This window comes from Zootoca vivipara, chromosome Z (assembly GCF_963506605.1).
Source record: "Zootoca vivipara chromosome Z, rZooViv1.1, whole genome shotgun sequence".
Classification (NCBI taxonomy): Eukaryota; Metazoa; Chordata; class Lepidosauria; order Squamata; family Lacertidae; genus Zootoca; species Zootoca vivipara.
In genome coordinates this window covers 38,011,069-38,035,009 of record NC_083294.1, presented here as the reverse complement: position 1 = coordinate 38,035,009, position 23,941 = coordinate 38,011,069, and the positions used below count along the sequence as shown (strand labels likewise).

General features: G+C 43.7%; 1 protein-coding gene across 5 annotated transcripts in view; it reads right to left on the bottom strand.

Annotated features, from left to right (window-relative positions):
• SEPTIN6 (septin 6) overlaps window positions 1–23,941 on the bottom strand; it is a 52,284-nt gene that overhangs the window by 14,601 nt on the left and 13,742 nt on the right. For all 5 annotated transcript variants that reach the window (XM_060270390.1, XM_060270389.1, XM_035113796.2 and 2 more), the window contains exons 2-7: window positions 20,728–20,842; window positions 7,922–8,117; window positions 6,906–7,092; window positions 6,361–6,522; window positions 3,434–3,530; window positions 394–562 (exon numbers count right to left, since the gene is read on the bottom strand). In XM_060270390.1, coding sequence (XP_060126373.1) covers window positions 394–562; window positions 3,434–3,530; window positions 6,361–6,522; window positions 6,906–7,092; window positions 7,922–8,117; window positions 20,728–20,842 — 926 coding nt within the window. The remainder of the gene's footprint in view (window positions 1–393; window positions 563–3,433; window positions 3,531–6,360; window positions 6,523–6,905; window positions 7,093–7,921; window positions 8,118–20,727; window positions 20,843–23,941) is intronic.

Below are 23,941 nucleotides of genomic sequence, written 5' to 3'. Positions count from 1 at the left end.
TATTTATTTCTCTACCATCCCCCACCCAAGAAATAATGTTGCTGCTTTCTTCTGGGGCAGCAGCAATTGGAGGGCAGAGGGTCTCTCAGATCCTGCCCAAGGAACAAAACTGATAAAGGAGAACAAGCAAAGGGATGGGCAGGTTGGGTAGAGAGTGATGGCTCTGCAGGCCAAGGAAGAAGAAAGTCAAGGAGGGTGAATGAGTGGGGGCAATGAGACACTCTGAGCAGCCACGCAAGCTGTCCCCCCTCCCCACACTCTCCAGCTCTGTCCTGCTCTTTTCACACTGTTTTGGAACCATTTCCTGGTTCAATTTATTTATTTCGCCTATGCAGCGCATAAACGCAGTCGCACACGAGTGGAATGGCCGTAAGTGGGGGGATGCCTGTATACCTGAATGGCTTGCTGTCTGGATCAGTGTCCTTAAATCCCATTTCCTCCAGTTTACATCGCCGGTACAACTCGTAATGGCGCGTGTGTGTCTGTTCACGGAGATCCTCCATGTTGACACGGATCAACATCTCTCTTAGCTTCACAAAGTCACAGTGCGCTTCGTTTTCCACTGTTCATGGTAAAAAGAGGAAGGGCCACTTGAATGCAGGCGGCTCTAAGCATGTGTTACACAGAGTCCTCCATAGTTAAGGAAACAAGAAGTTTTAACCTCCCCTTGAGGGGAAAAAAGAACTGGTACAGTGAAAGCTACATAGTGCTTTTTTTAAATTAAAAAAGCAAACCAGGAACTTGGATAAAACATGGAAAGGTGGCAAAAGTTGGACGATAGAAGAACAGGGAGGAAATGGTATATAATGGCTGTAATATTTCAAAACATTCTTAGACATAAAGAAATTATTACTCCAGAAAAGTCTACCCACCCACAGTAGAATCATAGAATCATAGAGTTGGAAGAGACCACAAGGGCCATCCAGTCCAACCCCCTGCCAAGCAGGAAACATCATCAAAGCATTCTTGATATATGCCTGTCAAGCCTCTGCTTAAAGACCTCCAAAGAAGGAGACTCCACCACACTTCTTGGCAGCAAATTCCACTGTCGAACAGCTCTTACTGTCAGGAAGTTCTTCCTAATGTTTAGGTGGAATCTTCTTTCTTGTAGTTTGAATCCATTGCTCCGTGTCCGCTTCTCTGGAGCAGCAGAAAACAACCTTTCACCCTCCTCTATATGACATCCTTTTATATATTTGAACATGGCTATCATATCACCCCTTAACCTTCTCTTGTCCAGGCTAAACATACCCAGCTCCCTAAGCCGTTCCTCATAAGGCATTGTTTCCAGGCCTTTGACCATTTTGGTTGCCCTCCCCTGGACACGTTCCAGCTTGTCAGTATCCTTCTTGAACTGTGGTGCCCAGAACTGGACACAGTACTCCAGGTGAGGTCTGACCAGAGCAGAATATAGTGGTACTATTACTTCCCTTGATCTAGACGCTATATTCCTATTGATGCAGCCCATGATTGCATTGGCTTTTTTAGATGCTGCATCACACTGTTGACTCATGTCAAGTTTGTGGTCTACCAGGACTCCTAGATCCTTTTCACATGTACTGCTCTCAAGCTAGGTGTCACCCATCCTGTATTTGTGCCTTTCTTTTTTTTTTTTTTGCCCAAGTGTAGTACTTTACATTTCTCCTTGTTAAAATTCATCTTGTTTGCTTTGGCCCAGTTGTCTAATCTGTTAAGGTCATAAACCCCAGAAAAGTGTTCTCTCTCAGTACAGCTCTTACTGGCACTTATTTTCAGCAGTATTTACTATGGATGTTCTCCATAGCATCACCCACATTAGTTGTATGTACCCTGTAAGACAGCTAGATGGATTTAGCTTAAGGTAAGTACAACTGAAACAATGGCAATGACTAGGTGGCTGCTAGTACATCATCAGAAAATGAGAAGAGGGAGCAGATATGTATTGATAATTTATATGTGCAGATTTGGAAAGAATTGCTATAATTCAAATAGAAATACATCTCACAGCAACCTAGTGACCTGTGTCTGCTAACTACTGGTGAGCAACTTCAAGGTCCCTCCTGCTCATCTTTCTTATAGCTATTTATCTTTAAACTGAGGGCTGCTAAGCAGCTCCCACTGCTACCTAGCAACGGCTCCCAAATATTTGGGAAACCAAGGATGAACCAGAACCACGTCAGGAGAGGATGTCTTCTTGGCTAAGACTGGTGCTACAGTCGCTCTACTCTGTTATTCAGCCAAAGGCAAAAAGAGAAGCCTGGCTTCCCAGTTTCGCACTGTGCTTGGCCAATCATGCTGCCACCCAATCACAGGGGTTAATGGTGTAGAAGTGCTATGTATAAGTCCTTGTAGTTTACTAGATGTTGAAGCTCTGGCCTGGAGTAATTTCTCACCATTGCCAGATGTGTAGGGCCTGGCTGTGGCAGCCATGCTTAGGGAAACCATTGTTAGTTAGGGAAAGGCATACTCTAACATGCTAGGCCCGACCCCTCTAGTGAAACGTATTTCCAGGGTTAGCCACAGAAATAAAGGTTGAAGTGACATGCCACAACACTTTATTTCCATCTAATACTGAACTGGTTTTCCACACCATCTTCCAATGGAAATAATAAACCATTTTCACCCACAGGGTTGCCATGGGGATTAAGCAATGCTATTTTGTTCCCACACAGAATTGCGGGCCAATGGGTGCTTTCATTTTTTTTTTATGGGAAAGTACAGCTGGCTGTCAGTCATCTATTCATATAGGCATTCATGCAGTACACATAAAAACACTTCAATCTTTTCCATTTGCGTATTTCGAACCTTTTCCTATCTCTGTGGAGTGAGGCTTAGATAACATAGCAGGGGATAAGGGCCTGTACGTAGCATTGTGGGGAATTACCCACCAGAAGTTCAAGAAACATTGCATCTCTTTTGTGAGGCCAGAATCCAGAAGAGAGGCCAAGAGAAAACAAAGCATTCACTTGATCAGGATTTTCCCATTTACTGTATTCCATACTCGAGTATTGAGGTGTAGCTGACAAGCAATCTGGGAACCTAGCAAGAAAATGGCTGGACTACAAACAAAGGGCTCTGGGGTTCAGGGCCGTCTCAAGCAGGTCGGGCGCCCTGGCGCTGAGGCGCAGAGATCGCTCTGGCGCCCCTGCCCTCGCAGTGCGCAGCACAGCTTCCGCACAGCTTTGCCGCGCAGTGGCCCCGCACCGCTGGCCCCGCACCGCCGGGACTGCTGGGGTTTTCTATATTCATTTTAAAACAAACAGAATTTTACTGGCAGGAGGGGCTACCTGTCTGCCTCGTGAACATCATCCCACCAACTACAATTCTGGCTGGACCTGTTTTTCCCCAGATGTCTCTCATTCCTGCTACTTTTACTTAGGTTCATTGTTCTGCACACATCAATAGCAACTCAGGTCTGGGTAAAAACATCACCACAGCCAGAGCCATCACTTACCCTGCACCGTCCCCCAGGGATACTGCCGGGCCTTCATCATTTTGTTCCCTATCTTGATTTCTTCTGTGCTGCCAATCACGGCAAAAGGTAAGTGGGCCTAAAACGAAAGCAATTTGAACAATAATCATAAGGAACACTGCATACATTTTTCTTTCTTTTTTTCTTTTTTCAATTTTCTTTTAGAACTTGTAAAGATGGTTTCATTGCTTTTAGAGTTTGTTGAAATGATTTTGTTGGGGTTTTTCCACCCGACCCCTGAACTTCTGGATGGTGGTTGTTTTAAATCTTGTACTCCTTTCAGGTAAATGTGTTAAATAACATGGGTGGTATTCCAGGCTAGCCCTACTCAAGAGTAAACCCACTGAAGTTAGTGGGAATGACTAGCTTAGGTTCACCTTTAGAATTCATTCATTTTTTCCCCCTTCAAAATATAGTCCGGCCCACCACATTGTCTGAGGGACGGTGGACCAGCTCGTGGCTGAAAAAGGTTGCTGATCCCTGCTCTAGCCCTAAGCTCCAGCCCTTCATCCAGTATGACTGGATTTAAAGTTCTCGCTAGTGCTGCTTCTTACTGGGGCAGGTGGCTCTCTCCCAGAAGAACCTGACAGGTCAAAAGCAGCACTGCACCTTCTGCACTCAAATTCGTGACTGGTTAGATACCAGAAATCCTGCCATTTGTCCTTTCCAGCTGCAGGTTTTGATACAGCAAGGCTGGCAACATCAGCCCAGACACACTCAGGAACAACGGACCTTTCCATGTATGGCAAGATTTGCATTAAACAAAAACAACCCTGAATGTGTTGTAGACGACCTTTTCGTTCTTTCATTTCAAAACCATCCTTACACACAAGCGGATCACGCGATAGATATTTACACACAAGCAGATCACAATTCTAGGTTTGGAAAAGGAAAAAGCGCCAAGCACAGGAACAGCATGGCTCCCCAGCCATAAGAAACACACGCCTCCACCCTACAGGAAATGAATGGGAAATGCTATTTCTTGCACCACTGCACAGCAAGAGCCAAGGATGGCTGCCAGAAAAAGAAACACATTTCGAAAAGCAGCAGGGGTGGTAGGGGAGATAAGGTTGTGTTAGAGACTGAAAAAGTGATCCCCTGAGAAAATATCTACAAGGCTGGGTTTTGTGCATAGCTACACACTTGCTGAATGCAACTGTGGCAATAATACTACAGCTACACATAGCTATTATAATAAAAATTTGTTTCTGTGTTATTTTGGTGAGACTCAGCATAATGTGTGTGGGCAGGGCTGCAGAGGGTGCTCAGGTGGGCAGCTCAGGTGGGGTAAGAGCAGTTCCGCCGCCCCCTGCAAGAGTTGGGTTCAGCCCCCCCCCTTCCAACTGGCTTGCAAATGAGAGCTGCAATCTCAAGTCAACTAAAATCAGTGGTAGCAGAGAGAGACATGCAGGCACCAACTCTCACCCACTCCAGCAATAAATGGGGTGGGGGCTTCCCTTTGCCAACCAAAAGCATTGTGAGGGGAGAGTGAAATGGGCTAATTTGAAGAACTAAATGCAGGAGATAATGTGTCAGCTTCTAACTGGCATACTAATTCCAAAAGAATGTGAATTTTCACAGGTCCCTGACTTGTAATTTTTATTTCAGACATGCAGATCCAAGTCATCAATGTGCTACTCAGCATGTTTCGTGGTTGATGTGTCAGGCCTCAGCTCAACACACCTCTCACCAGATAGCAGGGGTCCCCAAACTAAGGCCTGGGGGCCGGATGCGGCCCAATCGCCTTCTAAATCTGGCCCGTGGATGGTTCGGGAATCAGCATGTTTTTACATGAGTAGAATGTGTCCTTTTATTTAAAATGCATCTCTGGGTTATTTTTGGGCCTGCCTGGTGTTTTTGCATGAATAGAATGTGTCCTTTTATTTAAAAAGCATCTCTGGGTTATTTGTGGGGCATAGGAATTTTTTTTCAAAATATAGTCCAGCCCCCCCCCCAAGGTCTGAGGGACAGCCCACGGCTGAAAAAGTTTGCTGATCCGTGGTTCCCCAAACTTGGGTCTCCAGCTGTTTTTGGACTACAATTCCCATCATCCGTGACCACTGGTCCTACTAGCTAGAGATGATGGGAGTTGTAGTCCAAAAGCAGCTGGAGACCCAAGTTTGGGGAAAGCCTGTACCAGGGTTATACTTATGTGTGGACTACATACTATCTATGGAATAGGATATACAGTACAGAACTCTAGTGTTGTCAGGGTGGTTTTGGTTTTTTGTATAAGAAGGTAGCAAGCTGCTAGTCCCTATGGCTTAAAGGGTGCCAAAGTGGTTTTGGATAAGCCTAACAGTGAAGAAGGAGCATTTCTTCCATCCAGCACCTTAGCAAAAAAACCCTGATATGCTCTCAGCTGCAGGGCAAGTTCTTTTTAACTAAGATATCTTGTGGCTGAACTTTGCTGGACTCCCTGCACTCCATTCCACCAAGGTTCATCTGATTGAGGCAATGGCCATGTTCACACATGCCCCAAATCCTGATTCAATATACCAGGGTATGTACTTCAATTTTGGGTTTAATGTTGCATGAGAATACAGCTGGTGATTATGAAAGTAAAGCCAACAAATCTCTCACACTGCAGTCAATAAAAATGTTCTGCCCACCAGGTTATTTCAGCTGGTGAGAGATTTGCTTTTCACTATCACATCACTCTTGGCTGAGACAATATGGGTGCACTTTCATAAAATACACCCCACACTCTATATGTAAAAATAACAACAGCATTTATATTTATATTGGGCCTTTTGAACATTCAAAGTACTTAGTGTACATCATCAAGGAAATCATAACAACAGCCCTATAAAATGGCAGGCTGGTATTTTTACGCCTGTTTTGCAAATGTAAGAGACAGAAGGAAATTTGCCCAGAATAAACTATAGCAGCTGGCATTATTGCCTTACATTCATAGTCCCGTTTATCTCTGCCACGGACTCGTCGTCTGTAGGGAACTGATAGATCTGCACCCCGTTGCTGACAAGCTCACTTGTGATCTTAATCTTGAATTTCGTCAGCTCGCTTTTGGAAATTGCGTCGGATTTGGCGATAATAGGAATGATATTTACCTGTAGAGAAACAAAAAGGGGGCTTTGAATGTTTAACATTGCCCTAAGTTTCTCATTGAACATATGAAACGATCTTGCACTGAACAACCTTATACTTAGCCCATTAATGTCCACTCTGAAAATAAATAGCTCTCAATGGTCTCAGGTAGGGAGACGATTTTTGCATTACCTGTTGCCTGATCTTTCTTAACTGGTGATGGCAGGGATTGAACCTGGGACCTTCAGCATGCAGAGCACCTAGTCTGCCACTGAGCTTTGGCCCATCCCCAAAGTATAGGAAACAATGTGGTAGATGTGAAAGAGAAGGAAGCAATTTGTAGTTCAGCCGAGATGAGTATAATGACCAATGACATTTCGCCTCTGGGTGTCAACCTGACTCCTACCTTGCTATCGAGCTTCTTCATTGTTACCAAATCCAGGGATTTCAAAGAGTGGCCTGTGGGGGCAATGAAGTACAAGCAGGCATGGATGCGGGAGTCATGGTAGTTATGTAGCACCCGCCTGATCTTCAGTTCCTCTTGCAGGTAAGATTCAAACTGGGCATCAATGAATTCCACAATAGATTTATAGCTTTATAAAAAAGAAAGAGGGAGAAAGTATGGAACATGTTGTAATATGTGAAATTGTCCAATGCTTCAATCATTAAAGAAGCAAAAGTCTCTTCCTAATTTATGTAATCACATGGACCACACAAAGCCTTTCATGAAAAGCAATGTCTTCCCCTCGAAGCCATCCTTGAGTCAACCAGGGCCATTCTGATGAGCAAACACATCTCCAGAGAGTCAATTCAGACAATACAATGGTGGTCAACTTGCAAAGTAAAGCGAAGCGAAGCAAAGCAAAGCAAAGCAAAGCAATCATGCTCATAACACTACTATTACTACTACAGGGTGAGTCTTTTAAAAGAGGCCCCGTGGAACATGTGTACTCTGTATCCATGGGGTCTCTTTTAAAGGACTCACCCTGTAATAATGGTCTGCTCCATCTGAGCAATGTAGAACCACAAAAAAAAACATAATGGAAGAAGATCGCAATTGTGCATTTTGCAAGCTGGAAAAAGTTGGTGACTTTGGGGCAGTTCATAGACATGAAACTGTATCATACAAACAGACAGACTGGTTCGTTTAGCCCAGCGTTCACTAACCTGGCGTCCATGCTGGTTGGGGCTGATGGGAGCTATAGTCCAAAACATCTGGAGAGAACCAGGTTGGTGAAGCCTGATCTGGCCAACTTGCCTGATATAACACAGCTTCCTAGATCTTTCGCCAAATTGGCTACTAACGTATATTAATGTATATTCAGAGCTGACAATCATTGACTGTTAAGACAGGCAATAAAGTGGGAGGACGGGGACACAACAACCTGATTTCCATTTAATCAAGAACAAGCTTTTGCTTACCTGTCCTCTTTGTTAATCTGATCTCCAAAGCCCACTGTGCTAACAATGGTCAATTTCAGATGGACATTGCTTTCCTGGAGATCGTAAGTACTGGATTTCAGCTGAACTCCTGGCTGCGAATGAGAGGCTGGCTCACCTTCAAACTTAGTATTGAAAAGGGTATCCATCAACGTTGATTTCCCAAGTCCTGTTTCTCCTTTGGGGACAGGGGGGGGGGAGGAAAATGTTTTACAAGACATTAAAAATACATAGTGCCTCATTTGGGGCCTGTAGCTGGTTAAGCAAGTTAAACATTACACAACAGAGTCAGAACAGTGCTGATTAAAATAGTTTATTTTTGTCTTATGTATTTAGAACCCTACTTTCCCATTGTCTGTATTCAAAGCAATTAACAAACAACAATTAAAAATCATCATCCAACAAATCAAAGAACCATAAAATCCACTGGAAAGCAGCAGAAAACATAAATCCTCAAACAGCTCAAACAGTGAAGCACACACACAGAGCTTTTCAAAAGAAATCAGACTAGGGGTAGGAGATAAAGGAATAATTTGGTCAGGGTTGTTTCCCAAAAATATAAAGATAAAAATAAAGTACAATAAAAAGACAGTATACATTAATTTTAAAAGATTCTGGAAAGAATGATATTATTATTATTATTATTATTATTATTATTATTATTATTATTATTATTATTATGTTAGTCCAGCATGTTTCAGCTCAGGGGAGCCTTCTTCAGAGTTGTAAATCACTGGTTGTTTTATCTACGGCTCAAATACCATCCATCCTACAGGCAGAATATCTCTGCCTGGAAGGACAAAAATATTTTCACAGCCCAGTTAAAACCCGTAAGAGAAAGGGCCAACTATGTCTAAGAAAGATTCAATTGAAGTAATATGACACCCATTTATATAATGTGTGATATTCGCCCACCAACTGCTCATTTGTCTTTTTAGACAGGCATCATTCTCTTTACTGAGGTAAATTATCCTCAATATGTAATTGTTTAACACTGCCTACACATGTGAAATATCTTCTTCTTTTTTTAACATTATGCCTTCCTTTACAGCAGGGGTCAGCAACCTTTTTCAGCCGTCCACCATCCCTCAGACCATGTGGTGAGCCAGACTTTTTTTTGGGGGGGTGAATGAATTCCTATGACCCACAAATAATCCAGAGATGCAATTTAAATAAAAGCACACATTCTACTCATGTAGAAACACCAGGCAGACCCCACAAATAACCCAGAGATGCATTTTAAATAAAAGGACACATTCTCATGTAAAAACACACTGATTCCTAGATCGGATTGAGAAGGCGATTGGGCCACATCTGGCCCCTAGGCCTTAGGTTGCCCACCCCTGCTTTACAGCAATTTCATCAAACAGGATATTTTATAGCTCATCTCACATGGATATAACTTGTTTAGTATTTCTCTTGATATTCAAAATTTAATTTAAACATTAGTAATAAAAGTGAGAGAGGGCCATCTGATCAGAGTTGGAGCAGTAGAACAATCCAATTAAAAAGCTGATAATTTAGAGCTGATGCTTCAAGAGTATGGTTTTTTTAAAAAGTCTTGCTGTATATTTTCTCATCCTTTTGCAGGTGCTTTTTTAAAAAAAATATGATTTGGATCTGCAAAAGTGTATCTAAGCATCATTTGTAGCAGCAATCTAAATGTGTGGATAATGCTCTCCATCAAAATCTAGCAACATCAACCAAGTACAATATTACAATTCACTGCTGATCTGTCTCCAGCCTTTCTTTCTTTTTAGTACAGTAGTACATTAATGCACTGACACACATTTCCTGCATCACAGACCAGGAAAGCATTTGCCCTCAGGGGATGGGGGAAGGCAGGGAAATCTAAGCCATTACAAGAGAAAATGCCTTTTAGTCCATTAAAAAAAATCCATCCACTTTCAGCATGCAGATCTTTTTTTTTTTTTGAAGGAGAGCGAATTCCCAGATTCCCAGCTTTCACTTTAAAAAAACAACCAATACGTTTTTAGCATTTGTATAACCTGACATAACAGGCAAAACGTTCAGACCCTGTTCTTCTCATTTGCTTGTGTGTGATAAACCAGCCCACTCCCTTCTTTCAGTGATTTAATTTGCTTGCCCCTTGGTAAAATTATTGCAGATGCCTGTGGTCGTGCACCTCTTTAGTTTTGGGTTACCACTGCAGTGTGAGTACTGCCTCAAAATCACTACCTTGGAGCCAAATGTCATGTTGCCGTGGTAACCTAGATAGTATCAGGTAGGGCAGGATGGGGAACTGTTTTTCAGGCAAAGGCCACATTCCCTCAAAGGGGGGGGAGATCTGTTGAGGGCTGTATGCTGGGGGTGGTGTGGCTGAAGAATGGTGAACCTGGTTCAGCATTACCTCAGGTAGTTGAGGACGATTCTCAGAACATTATTGAACATTATCGGTGTGGCTGAAGGCCTTGGAGCCAGAACCAAAAGTAAACAGGACATCCACTTTTCTCACTTTCTGCCACCCCATTTTCTCTCTTGACACTTCCTTCCACCCGTTTCCCCCACCCTCCTGAAACTAGGCTGCAGGACTCATGTAGACCTGAGGCTGTAGGTTTCCAAGTCACAAGTTAGTCCACTGAGCTACTCCAAAGGAGGTATGATCGTGGTGAGAGGAAAGCAGCAATGTGTCCTGTGCAAGGCCCATACAATATGGTGCTTCCATAAATTGCCATGGCAACATGATCACATGTACGAACTGGGGCCAAGTTCTTTACCACACAAGATCCACCCCACTGAAAAGTGGAGCTCATCCTGACATAATTACCAGTGCTCACCACATGATGGCATGTTCAGTTCATCATGGTGAACCTGGCTCACCATTATTACCTCAGGTAGTTGAGGATGATTCTCAGGACATTATCGAAACTATAAAACTTGCATTGTTTTTGTACTACTTTTGACAGCCATGGCTTTACACAACACATTCTGAGAATCATACGTTCAATAATGGGCACTGATAATTCTCTGTTAAGAGATCCCTATAGTCTAGCACGCTGGCAGTTCCTAGGGCAAAGCAAGTGAGCATCCAACCAAAATTTGCCCCTCTTACCACCTAAAGCAAGAGTGCAGAACCAATGGGCACTACGTACGGGCCCTCCCAATTTAGGTCTGCGATAAAAGACTTGGCTGTCCCACCCCTAGCTCATCTTTGTTGCCAGCATCCAGTATTCTGAGGTATACTGCATGCTCCCAATTTTGAGACAATGTGGCTGTAAAGACAGCATTTGCGAGTAGTATCTGTATGAAGTGCAATGGAAGATGTCTACCGTCTTCCTCTGCGAACATGGATGAGAAAGCTTTCTGCCCAAATGCTAGGTCACTGTATTTCCCAGTCTGCGGTAACAATTCTGGGTGAGACAGGACATTGACCCAGCAATTTAAATGGCTTTCCTGCTCTCTATCTGAGCAAAGCGTTTTTCTTCCTGTAAAAGCACCTTGCATTAAAGGACCAGAGACTGCCAATTATTATCCATTTGGAGGCATATGGTACGGCAATTATCTAACTACAACCATGGCTGAAGCAGTCTCCAAGTAGTGTCAGGGGACCACCAGGGGTCAGCAGAGAGCCGGAGCACCAGAGCCTAGCATCTGGCAACTTCCCCAGGAAGGTGGGACTGGGGCCAGGAGGAAATGCAGACCCTGGGGGATGCTGAGAGGGCTAGGTTCCCAGAGAGGGGACTGTGGGGGGTGGACCAAGGTGCTCTTGAAGGGGAGGTTCCAGAAGATACAGCACCAGTCCTTCAGCTGCGCAGTGGGTGCTCCACCAGCGCCCTCACCCCAATTGAGGAGGGGGGAAAGAGGAGGGAGCAATGGAGGAGGTTTAGGGTGCCCAGGGGGCTGTGTTGGCAGAAGTCATGACGGGAGGTGCTTCTGGATTCTGAATCAGAATAGTACAGTCATGCTTTTTGATGCTCTGTCTTGTACATATGTATATAATAAAACCCTGTAAAAACCAAGCACAGGGTTTGGAGCTGCTTACTCGTTAGGAAGCAACCAGCACCGCTACAAGTAGTGATGGCAGAAAAGGAGAAGGGTGCTGCCAGGGCATTTAAAATACACTGGGTCAAGGAAACCTTTGCAGGCCTGTCCCCCTACCCCCATATCAAAATATGTTTACTTTCAGAGGTAAATATTTCATGGCCCACAGCACATGATTAGTCCAGACCAAAGTACCATCATTTGATGAGGAACAACATGGGAGATACTTTCTGGAATGGAAGACTAGACTAAATTTCTAAAACGCATGCAGGGCCTCCAGATACAAATCCAGGCTTGTCAATAACCAGCTTACCTGACCACTGACCCAGCATTGGTAATGTGTAAGTGGCTAAGAGACTGGACCTAGTTCAAATGTTACCCCTTCAGTTCATATATTCAGTTGAAAGCCATCCAATGAATGGTAATCAAGCATTGCACATGGATGTGTAAACCATTCCCAGGAAGCTGTTCTTCCTAATGTCTGTGAAAATGCTAGCTGTAGTTTCCACACCCTCACCAATGAGCGCACTGTGTGTGGTCAAAGGCACTATCCTTTTCATGACTGCATATGCTTCGGGGCTAATGCCCCGGGTTAACCCCAAATTGGGCCTCTCTACAGTGCTGGGAACACAACAGCGGCATAGATGGCATGGATGCCTGCCATCAGTCTCAGGAGAGATACCGTGTGCCTGACTATTCCAATCCTAAATTAGAATCTCTTTCTGCCTTTTAAAGAAAAATATCAGCTGGCTCAGACATCCTTTCCCACCAACTATAGTGAACCTTGTCTCTTTGGGCCAGATTTAATTCAGGGATATATCTAGCTATAAATAAGTATTTTTATTGTTTTAAGAGAACACCCCACGCTGTGCTAAAAAAACACACACCCCGTCATCACTAAAGGCCATTAAAAACATAGTTTTAATTAAAACTGGCATCATGTGAATGGGGGGGGGCACACGAACAGCAAAAATTTAGGCTACAAGAAATGAAGCAAAACACGATTCCTATGCACTGCTTAGAATTGCTAATGATTAAGCCCTATTGAAACACCTCAAATAATAAATCTTTAAAACATTTCAGGGAAACAGATACAGTAATTGGACATTCCATAAAGAGTCTGAAGTTATGATCACAGCACTAAGAATTGATGCACTACAGGTGGATGACATCTGTGCAAATATGGAAAGAGGCAACATCCCACCATCCAGTGTGACAATTGGACTAGACCAGTCTTTCTCAACCTGGCACTCTTTGGGATGTTTTGAACCACAATTCCCATCAGCTTCAGGACCATATGGCTGGGCTGGCTAGGCTGAAAGGAGATGTGGTCCAAAATATCCTAAAGGGCACCAGGTTGGAGAAAGATGATGGTTTGTTCTTTTTGGCCCCAGCGGAGGGGGGGGTATGTACAGACTGGAACCATAGTATGTGGGGTGGGATTTGACTACACCCCTGTGCTGTTTTCATGCTGAAATTCCTCTCCCCAAAACTAACCACACTTAAATGGTGCCAACTGCAGGGAATGATACCTGCAGGGCAAAGAGCAGCAGGAAAATGGCACAGAAGGCAGGAGAAAGCCGCCAATACAGTGCCTTGTGTCTTCTTGCACACTGTTCTCATGAAAGTGAAGCACTTTGCATTTTCAATATTCTTAAATGCTTAGCTCTGGAGCATACAGTGGCTAAAAAGCTGCCCTTTTCCACTCTACGGTGATTCTAGGACACTGTACGCAGGGACCCCGCTTCAGAAATAGTAACGAGTCTTCGGCCCCTTGCAACCCCATACTGCTACACTACTGAGAGCCATTGCTTCTTTGTCCTAATGTACATTGGTGCAACTAAAGCAGTGGGGCAAAATCTGAGCTAATTTGTCTGCAAAGAGCTTCACTAAATGCCATTTTAAGACTGAAATAGACTGCAGTCTGGGCTTCCATCTCATCTCCTACCAGCCTTCCTACCCAGAACTCCACCCTGTCACTTCCTTTTCTTTCTTTTTAGCCTTTAACAATTGAGCATGAGAAAGAGTTTTCTGGAATTCACAAACCAGTTCTCTATATTTTCCTTTTTTTCAGACAGCTCTAATAAAGATATTGGGTGCTACTGCCTTACCTGAGTTATTGCCAAGAAACAGTAACAGATATTTAATGAGCTACAGATTTCCTGGAACAGAACCTCCACCACCACCCCAAAAAGGGCCCTCATCAGAAGGAGGTGCAGACTGCATCACATCTCTGGGAGGAAAGTGTATGGATTTATTGCTTTTGAATTCAAGAGTTTCCTGGAATGGGACATTACAGACCAATCTCAACTCTCAATGAGACTCCATCCTGGAGCTGTGCCCAGGCAGCGCTTCCTGACAGAGAGGTCATTGAGTATTGAACATGCAATCTTTCACAGCTTGCCAAGGCTAGGAAGTCTTTGCCAGACCCAACTTTTAAAAGAAGAGGGACAGAGCTCTGTGTGTGTAACAGACCATGAGTTCCGATGATCAAGCAGAAAGCATCTAATTCCTGCATTCTTAAAACATTTTTATACAGAAAAATAGCATCTAACTACCCCATTGGCATGATCTGGAGTAGCCAAGTTGGGTAAAGACTGAATACAGTATATCCATTAACTGAGGTCACACATCGTCATATATATCATCGAAACAAAAGCAATTTGGTAAAGTGGCCTGTACAAAAATTCGGTTTTTAAAGAGCACATAGTCTGATGCAGCCATGGTAAGAGTTTGGAGGTCTTTAAGCAGAGGCTTGACAGGCATATGTCAAGAACGCTTTGATGGTGTTTCCTGCTTGGCAGGGGGTTGGACTGGATGGCCCTTGTGGTCTCTTCCAACTCTATAATTCTATGATTCTATGGTTAGGCTGAGAGAGATGGTCTATCTCAATGTTATATTCATGGCAGAGTTGGAATCTGAACTCTGATCAGTCTTAACCTTGCACTTTAACTACGACACCACAAGAGCTTTCAAAAAGTCATTATACGGCCTTAGGCCAGCCTCCATCACTCTCCCTGACCTATCTCCCTTCTGCAATATAGGTATAATAAACATTGCCCAACATTTCAGGGTTGCAGCAGTAAGGCTTTTCAACACTGTAGTGCCAAATAAATGCTAAGGTATTCATATTAGTAATACGCTGAGGTATGTGGTTTCCTCCTGCTTATAGATGACTCGTAAGATCAGGTTAGTGCTTTGAGAGCCATGACAGTTCCTCACTGCTTTTAATATGAAGTATCAGAATGGACAACCTAGTATTTACTAAAACCCCCCCCCCCGGGGGGGGGGACGGACGGACACCACTGTTAGCCTGTAACAGAATTCCAGGCTAATGGGAAAGTGGGTTGCTCTCCTGTCCACCGAAAGTAATAGCTGAAGCGCAGCTGTCAACTCCCTTCAGATTTCTTTCCAACTAAACAGGGCAGACAGCACATTAAAAACTGCACAAGGCAGTCAAATTTTTATGTGCATAATTCACTCAACAGGAAGGCAGTGAGTCTCGTTTACCAAAACTCTTTTACCGTTGCCATATGACCTGGAATGCTGAACCTTAGTTAGTGCTAACCATAGTTTGTTGCTTTAACCCTGGTTAAGATCACAAATGGACAATGAAACCAAGGTTTAGTTTAGTGAACGAAGCCCTGCCCTGGAGGATGTGTACAGAAAGACACCAGCAAGACCAGTCACCTTATAAACAGAAAGGATGGAGAGGCAGGGTAACAGGAGAACCAGCCCTATCAATGTTGGCACTCTCCTTGTGGAATGCTCTCCCCAGGTATGCTCACCTAGCACCATCATTACATATCTTTAGGTACCAGCAAAAATATTCCTCTTCCACCAGGCCTTTGACTTTTAACTACCTATAGACTTTTTGCATGGGTGAGATGTAGTTGTTTTTAAATATATATAATTGTACCGGTATTTTAGATTTTTCTAAAATGCTGGTTTTAATGTATGAATGTGTTTGTTTTTTGCTTAAAATACTATAAATTGCTTTGAGCTGCCATGGCAAAAAGAGCAAGTAATACATTTAATAAACAAACAAACAAACAATTTAACCAGGGTATGTTCAGTGCCGATGAAATACTTAACCCCCAATCTTAGTTTGCAAACCTTCTACAAGTCATAGTATCACAGCCTAGTTGGCAACCAATATCTAAACAGAAGTAAAGTGTTCAGAGGCAATGCCTAACCTTTTTTTTTATTAATGTACCAAGCCTCAGAGAACACTCTGCTTTCTGCCGAACTCTACATTTTCTGCATTTCCTATCAAGTACAGAGATATTTTTCTGCTACGAAATCTAGAAAGCAGCTACTTTAAGCTCTCTGATATGATTTCAAAGTCTTTTGTTTGTAATGTAATTGGAACAAAATGTAATCAAAAGAGCATCCAATGGGGTTCAGAAGGGAGGAGGGAAATGCAGAAGAGAAAGAATTTACATTTCTCCAATTTCCATCAAAGGTGACTAGCAGCTTCCCAAAATAAAGCTTGCTTAAATGCTTTTTTTTTTGGTACCACTTTCAATAGCTTCACTATACATTGCTTGTTTTCATAGTGGAAGCTATCAATAATAATCAACTAAATTTCAACTGCTTCACCATAATAGGTCCTGAAGAAGAATCTGTAGGGTATCAGTGAAGGGCAGTAGCTCAGTAGTAGAGCACCTGCTTTGCATGCGGAAGGTCCCATGCTTAATCCCCAGCACCTTCAGGTAGGAAAACCTTGTCTGAAACCTTAGAAAGCCAATTGTCAGGCAGTGCAGACAACAGCAAGCTGGGTGGTTTGACTCAGCGCAAGGCAACTCTCAGCTCCCAAAGCTGACAGAGATTGTGCTGCACTGTTTTCCAGCAGTCAAGAGAGAGAACTGGAATGTGCCCAGGAAAGTGCCTTATACTAAGTCAGGCAATTGGTCTATCAAGCTCAATACTATCCTCACTGACAGGCAGTGTCTCTCCAGCATTTCAGGCAGGAGACCTTCCCAGTCCTAACTCAATATGCAAGGGGCTGAACCTGGGACCTGCATGTAAAGCAGGTGTCCTAGGACTTCCCTGAAAAGATTAATGGTGTGAATTCATGCCCCTTAGCTAATTGGGTTTCCAATCTAAGCATGCTACTGGTGTCCAGCTGCTGGCTTTAGAACAAGGATGGGGGCACTTATGGCTCTTCAGATATTGTTGGGAGTATAAATCTGAAGCTCTCTTTCACTATCAAGGAGTGATGAAGTACATATCATTGATCTTAGTGCTGTGGGACCTCAGTGCTTTGATGGAGATCTCTGCTCCTGATGTCATATGGCATCAGGTGTATGACCACTGGCCATGCTGGCTAGAGCTGATGGGAGTTAGTGTCCAGTAGCATCTATCACACACCCCCACAGGTTCACCATCCCTGATCTAGAAGTTCTGGCAGCAGCTGCAGCAAGAAGCATTTGACAACAATTTGGTTTGGAAACTGCAGCCTCTCCTAGATCAAAGGGCTCCATGCCTGCAAACATGCATCCTCAAAGGCCATCTACTGCAATGTGCTCTGTGTGGTTCAGAAGCTACAGTTGGTGCGGAAATAGCAGCTCACTTCCTGGCAGAGAAGAAGCCACAAAAGCCATGTTCACAGGCAGATTTCTATCTCAAAGTCCTGCTTCTAGTTAGAAAGCCTTGTGTCATCTGAGTCCATTAATACCTATGGGAAGGAAAGGCTTCTCTCAATGTCAGTACTCATGTCCACTGCTATTATCAGAAGAGGCCATGACAAATTGAATGGCTGAAGTGGGGCATTTTTAGCTGTGGCCCCAACACTGCAGGGCATGTTACCCAATGAGTACTGGAATCAGCTCAAATCTATTCTCTAGAATGTCTTCCTTTCTAAACAAAAACAAAAACCCACTTATTGTTTGAATCCCTAACAGTGGGTAAAATGTAAAGGTACCCCTGACCGTTAGGTCTAGTCGCGGACGACTCTGGGATTGCGGTGCTCATCTCGCTTTACTGACCAAGGGAGCCGGCGTTTGTCCACAGACAGCTTCCGGGTCATGTGGCCAGCATGACTAAGCCGCTTCTGGCAAACCAGAGCAGCACATGGAAACGCCGTTTACCTTCCCACCGGAGCGGTACCTATTTATCTACTTGCAATCTGACGTGCTTTCAAACTGCTAGGTTGGCAGGACCTGGGACTGAGCAACGGGAGCTCACCCTGTCGCGGGGATTCGAACCGCCGACTTTCTGATCGGCAAGCTCTAAGCTCTGTGGTTTAGACCACACTGCCACCCGCATCCCTTAACAGTGGGTACTTAGAATTATTATTTTTCTTTCTAACTGAGCTTATTGTTGATTTTAAAGAAATGTAATCTTTTTTTATAAGAGAGAGAGAGAGAGAGAGAGAGAGAGAGAGAGAGAGAGAGAGAGAGAGAGAGAGAGAAAAGCCTTAAAACAGAAAAGAGGAGGGTTTTTGGGGGGGGGCAATGCTTTAAACAGGATCCACAGGGATAGTAGATCTGGCTTCCAAGGAATGTATCACCTGCTGCTGCTGCTGCTGCTGCTGCTGCTGCTGCTGCTGCAGTGGCACTGGTGGCTGCAACATACTCCTTGGAGGCTGAATCTGCCCCCTGCCCCATGCGACTTCTACCATGGTCTCTTAGCGAATAGGAGGCACTGCTGGTCTCCTCCCACCCTTGTTCCCAATGTTAGATCATTGTTCCTGCCCCCACCCCCTTGTAGAACTTCACTCACCCCTTCTTCCCTGTTTGCCTTCATACTTGGTACACTCTGACCATTAACACATTGCTGACGAAGAATTGTCGAAACAGGGCCTTGTCCTGGGATTTTTTCACTGGAATTTATTTTTATTTGCCTATTATACTGGAATTGATTCCTATTTGTAATTCTTCATTAGATAAATAAAACCTTTTGAAGATTTACTTGAAATTCATCTTCCTCCTGGCCCGAGTTCTTGCAATTTACTGTTTATTTCTGGACTTCACCAAGAACTCCAATTTCTACAGTGGATCAATACAGCTGCCTGTGTTTTTGGGTGGGGCATGGTTGGTAGAGGGGGGCTGTCTTGAGCTGCTCCCCAACTTCAAAATGTACCACAACAGCACTGCTTCCTGAACTATAGAATTCTCCTTCCAGCACACCTGCCATTGTCTATTAGCATTACCTTGAAACTAGAGCACCGTCAAGAGAACGTGTCACCTAGTTACATATAGCAACTCGGCAGCTTCCTACACAGGCAGTCAGCAAGTCAAGCTCAACCTTTCAATGTGCAGGGTTTATGCACAACACCCCATCCCACAAATACACACACACACAGAATAAATGTGTTACGGCAAACACAGTGCAAAAGATCCATTATCAGCTCTCCTAACTTGTTTTACTTCAATTTTCATCAGAGCAGAGGGAGGTATTTAACTACCCCCCTCCCCAAATGCTGTTTTACGAATATAAAACTGAATCCCTCAAAGCTGCTGAAAGCCCTTCTGTAGGGAGGAATATAGGCATAATACAAGGATCTGTAGATCTGTAATATTTCCCTCAGCAGGGCTAACAGCAGCTGTCAGTTGGTGGCAGTTTCGATCAGGAAAAAACCAGACAGGAGATATTTAATTAGGAGCAAGAAGAGGGGAGTTTCCCCTGGGCCACAAGGATGCTGTGATCTACCTCCCTGAACCCAGAAGTGGTAAACGACTATTGCCCAGTCACCAACATCCCGCTTTTTTGTCAAGCTGCTCAAGAAGGTGCATAGTCAGAAACAGATCATTTAGACCCATTCCAACCAGAGTTTTCAGCTGTGCAACTTCCCCACCAATAACTGGTGTTGTGCAGTCCAGAATCAGTTCTCTCTCTCTTCATCTGCTGTTTTAACTAGGGGTGGCATTATCTGTAGAGAAGGCCCGCTCTGTGAACTTCAGGCTCCCGCTGTGATGTGGAACCCTGATCAGAGAGGAAGGCAACACATGTAGAGCAATCTCCCCTCTGCAGACGAACTCATCCAATGCACAGTTCCAGAGATCAAAAAGCAGGGTGTTGTTGTTTTTCTAATCCATGTCTGCATACATCGGAGTGCCAGCTTGATTCAAAATGGTGTCCAATTGTGTCCCAACATAGATAAATAACTTCTCCTTCATCTCTGGAACCATCTTGCAAAACTTGATTTAAAATGGTACAGCTCTGAAAGGTTCAGTCTGCCACCTTGATATAAAAGATCACCCAACTGTATCCAAAACACAGATGACTAGCTGCTCGTCAGGAGCTATCATGCAAAATTTGGTTACACAGGGAGACCATCCAACACAGCCTTCTTCTCACTCTTCCATGTGATAACTAATCATGTGAAGGGGGGGGTGCCCAAATAAAACTTAAATGAAGGTACATCATTGGAGCTAGCAAACTCACAGCAACAGCATCACATTTGGAAGAACCTCTGTGTGTCTATTCTTTCCAGCAACATCGGGCTTAAAAACAAGCCACCCAGCTGATTTTCCATCAAAGAACATCACATCCCAAGTCAACAAATCCTACATGCCTTCAGTGTAAACCTCTGTGCTTCGGCTCATTTGTCCCAGCAAAACACTACACAGAGCGCTTCCCACCGCATCATCTTCAGACCACCCAAAGAGGCAGTGATCCTTGTTTATCAGCTGTTAAAAACTGGATCAGATGACAACACACAATGTGTGTTCTGGATAAGTCAAAGGATTACTTTGTTAGGCAAGTTTACCTTCATGAAGAGTCCCCATTCAGCAACAGAATTTTCCAAAGGGGGGGGGAGAGAGAAGTGTTGTACTCACCCACACACAAGATGTTGAAACAGAAACCATGGCTAACCGATTTATTAACCAGCTGGTCAGGAAGGCTGTCAAATCCTACATGGCCAGAAAGAGGGACAGTACGGCAGCCTTCGCCCTAAGGAAGTTTGAAAGAAAGACATGTTAAAATTAGATCTAAAAGAACATCACATTCTGTTCCTGGTGGCCTTTTGAAAATTCTCCCTTCCAAAGAAAGTACACCATGGGTTCTATCTAATGCTAGTCCAAGAGTAGACCCATTGGGTGGCATTCAATGAAGTATTACTTGAAGCACACCCATTGAAATGAATGGCTATGGCTTAAGTAAGGTCCATCCATTTCAATGGGTCTGCTCTGAGGAAAACTTGGTTGAATGCTACCTACTGAAAGTAATGAACCAAGTTAGTCATGTTCATTAATTTCAGGGGGTCTGCTAGGACTAGCATTAGATACAGCCCCACTTCTTTGTTTTGCCATCCAAATCTCAAAACAGGTTTTTGCATACTTTTCCAAATCTTTTTTTCTTGACTGCCAGCATCCCTGACTGCTAACCTGATAAGGAGTCAACTAACAAAGCAAAACACAACCACGGTGTGACATTCACATATCACAAAGGCTGTTTTGCACTCATAAAAATTGTGTTTCCAACAGCACAAACAATGCACATACCATTTATAACTGTTAGCATTTTAAAACACAAGGCAATTCGAAAGAAGAGGCACACCCAAGGATTTTTTCTCTTTATAAAATGCAAGAAGGGTGGAGTAGGAAAAAAATAATTTAAAAAGTCGTTCTGAGTCCAGAAGCAATAGCTAAAAATGGAAGCTGTGACTGCATTATGACACAATTTAAAAGCCTAGCCAAAAAAGGAGCAACATCTGGAAGCTCTGCTCATATGGCTATTTGATCAGTTTGAACAATAAGGCTCCAAAGACATAAAACACTAAAAGATAGAATTTCCCTAAGTGGCTTGGCCAAAGCTGTAGTGGACAGCAAAGTAGTAACGTGGGATTTCTGCAATGGGATTTCTGAATGGGAATTGAGGGTAATCTGCACAGGGTAATAGTACTGGAAACAATTCAGGTTTCATCTGAAAACATTCTGATACCCTAGTGAATCAAGTGGGAACCAGATCCAGAACTGGACCATCTTCTGTGGGCCATTTTTGACAGGTGGCTGGGGCCACTTACCTGTAAATCACCTGACATCAAACCTCAAGCCACAGAACAGAGACAGACTTATGTCTGATCTTAGCACTCCAGTGACATTCCACAGGGCTAAGTTCAGATATAAGCTTCTGCTACTCCCTTTTACTATCAAGGATCGAGAAGGGGCATATCTACGACCTTAGTGCCGTGGGACCTCAGCACTTTGGCTGGAGATCTCTAGTGTCAGGTGATTGACAGTCACAGGCAGCTGTAGCTTGTCCAAAATGGCCTCGTTGGTTAAATCCAGAGGCTAATTAGACCCAGGTGGCGCTGTGGGTTAAACCACTGAGCCTAGGGCTTGCTGATCAGAAGGTCAGGAATCCCTGTGATGGGATGAGCTCCGGTTGCTTGGTCCCAGCTCCTGCCAACCTAGCAGTTCGAAAGCACGCCAAAATGCAAGTAGATAAATAGGAACCGCTACAGCGGGAAGGTAAACGGCGTTTCCATGTGCTGCTCTGGTTTGCCAGAAGCGGCTTTGTCATGCTGGCCACATGACCTGGAAGCTATACGCCGGCTCCCTCGGCCAATAACGCGAGATGAGCGCGCAACCCCAGAGTCGGCCACGACTGGACCTAATGGTCAGGGGTCCCTTTACCTTTAATTAGACCAAACTAGGACTGTGGGTGAGAGATTCTGCCCTCGTAAGTGATCCACCTCAGCATGTATTTAGTATCTGCATTTAATATAAATGAAAGTGTGTGTGGGAGGAGTACTCCACATTCATTTTCAACCGGTTTTATTTGTTTGTCTATTAAGTTGCTTTGAGGCATTTGTATAAAGCAGCTAACAGATATAAATATATGATTAACAACTACAACAACAACCACAACAACTACAACATTTTCTGTCCCAATATACCACAAGTATTTGACATGAAATATCTGAGACAAAAATTAAAGCACACATAGAGCAATCATCTGGGATGGGTGGGGATAACCACATTAACTACTGTACAACTTTGAAACTGCCAAGCTTGCTTCCTATTGTATCTACAATTGGCATCCATTCATCCTTACTAATTAACTTATAAAACATACTTTCTTCCACCCCACATCACTACAGCTGAGGACCCAGGGATGAATTAGCAAAGATGGTTGCATGTATGTATGTATGTATGTATGTGTACACATATCCTGGTAAACTGCCTCAGATTCAGGAAAGGTGCAAAGGTGCAGACAGAAGTTAACATTTGGAACACTTTTAAGTGGGAACTGCCTACTGCACAAAACAAACATTAGAACAAAATAAAAAAATTTCTTCAGTAGCACCTTAAAGACCAACTAAGTTTTATTTTGGTATGAGCTTTCGTGTGCATGCACACTTCTTCAGATACCTTCTTCAGATACCTGAAGAAGTGTGCAGATACCTGAAGAAGTGTGCATGCACACGAAAGCTCATACCAAAATAAAAACTTAGTTGGTCTTTAAGGTGCTACTGAAGGAATTTTTTTATTTTGCTTCGACTCAGACCAACACGGCTACCTACCTGTAACTAAAACATTAGAACAGTTCTGCTTGATCAGACACAATATCTAGTCCAGAATTCTATCTCTTTGGAAGTCTACAAGGAGATGCGCAAGTCCACACTCCAGCAACTTCTATCCAGAGGCATGCTCACTTTGAAACAGTACCTAAATGCTCCCAAAAAAACAAAAACAAAAATCCTGACCCTTAGGCAAAGCCAACGTTCTGTTGGCAAGTCCAGAGACATAGACCAACACAAAACTGTCTGTTCAGCTACATGGGGTAGCCAGACTGGTGTCCTCCAGAAGTTTTAGACACCTCCTCCCATCTGCCACTGCTAGCCTGCTCAATGGTCAGGGATGATGGGAATTGAAATCCAGCAGCATATGGAGGGCACCATGTTGGCTCCGCCTGAGCTACATACGTGATGATTCCTTATGCTAGGAATATAGTATGTAGTATATTCTTTAAGCTATTCATTATACTATTACTCCACCCAGCCCAATATTGTCTATCCTTCTGGTGCAGAATTTGGTGGCTAGGTAG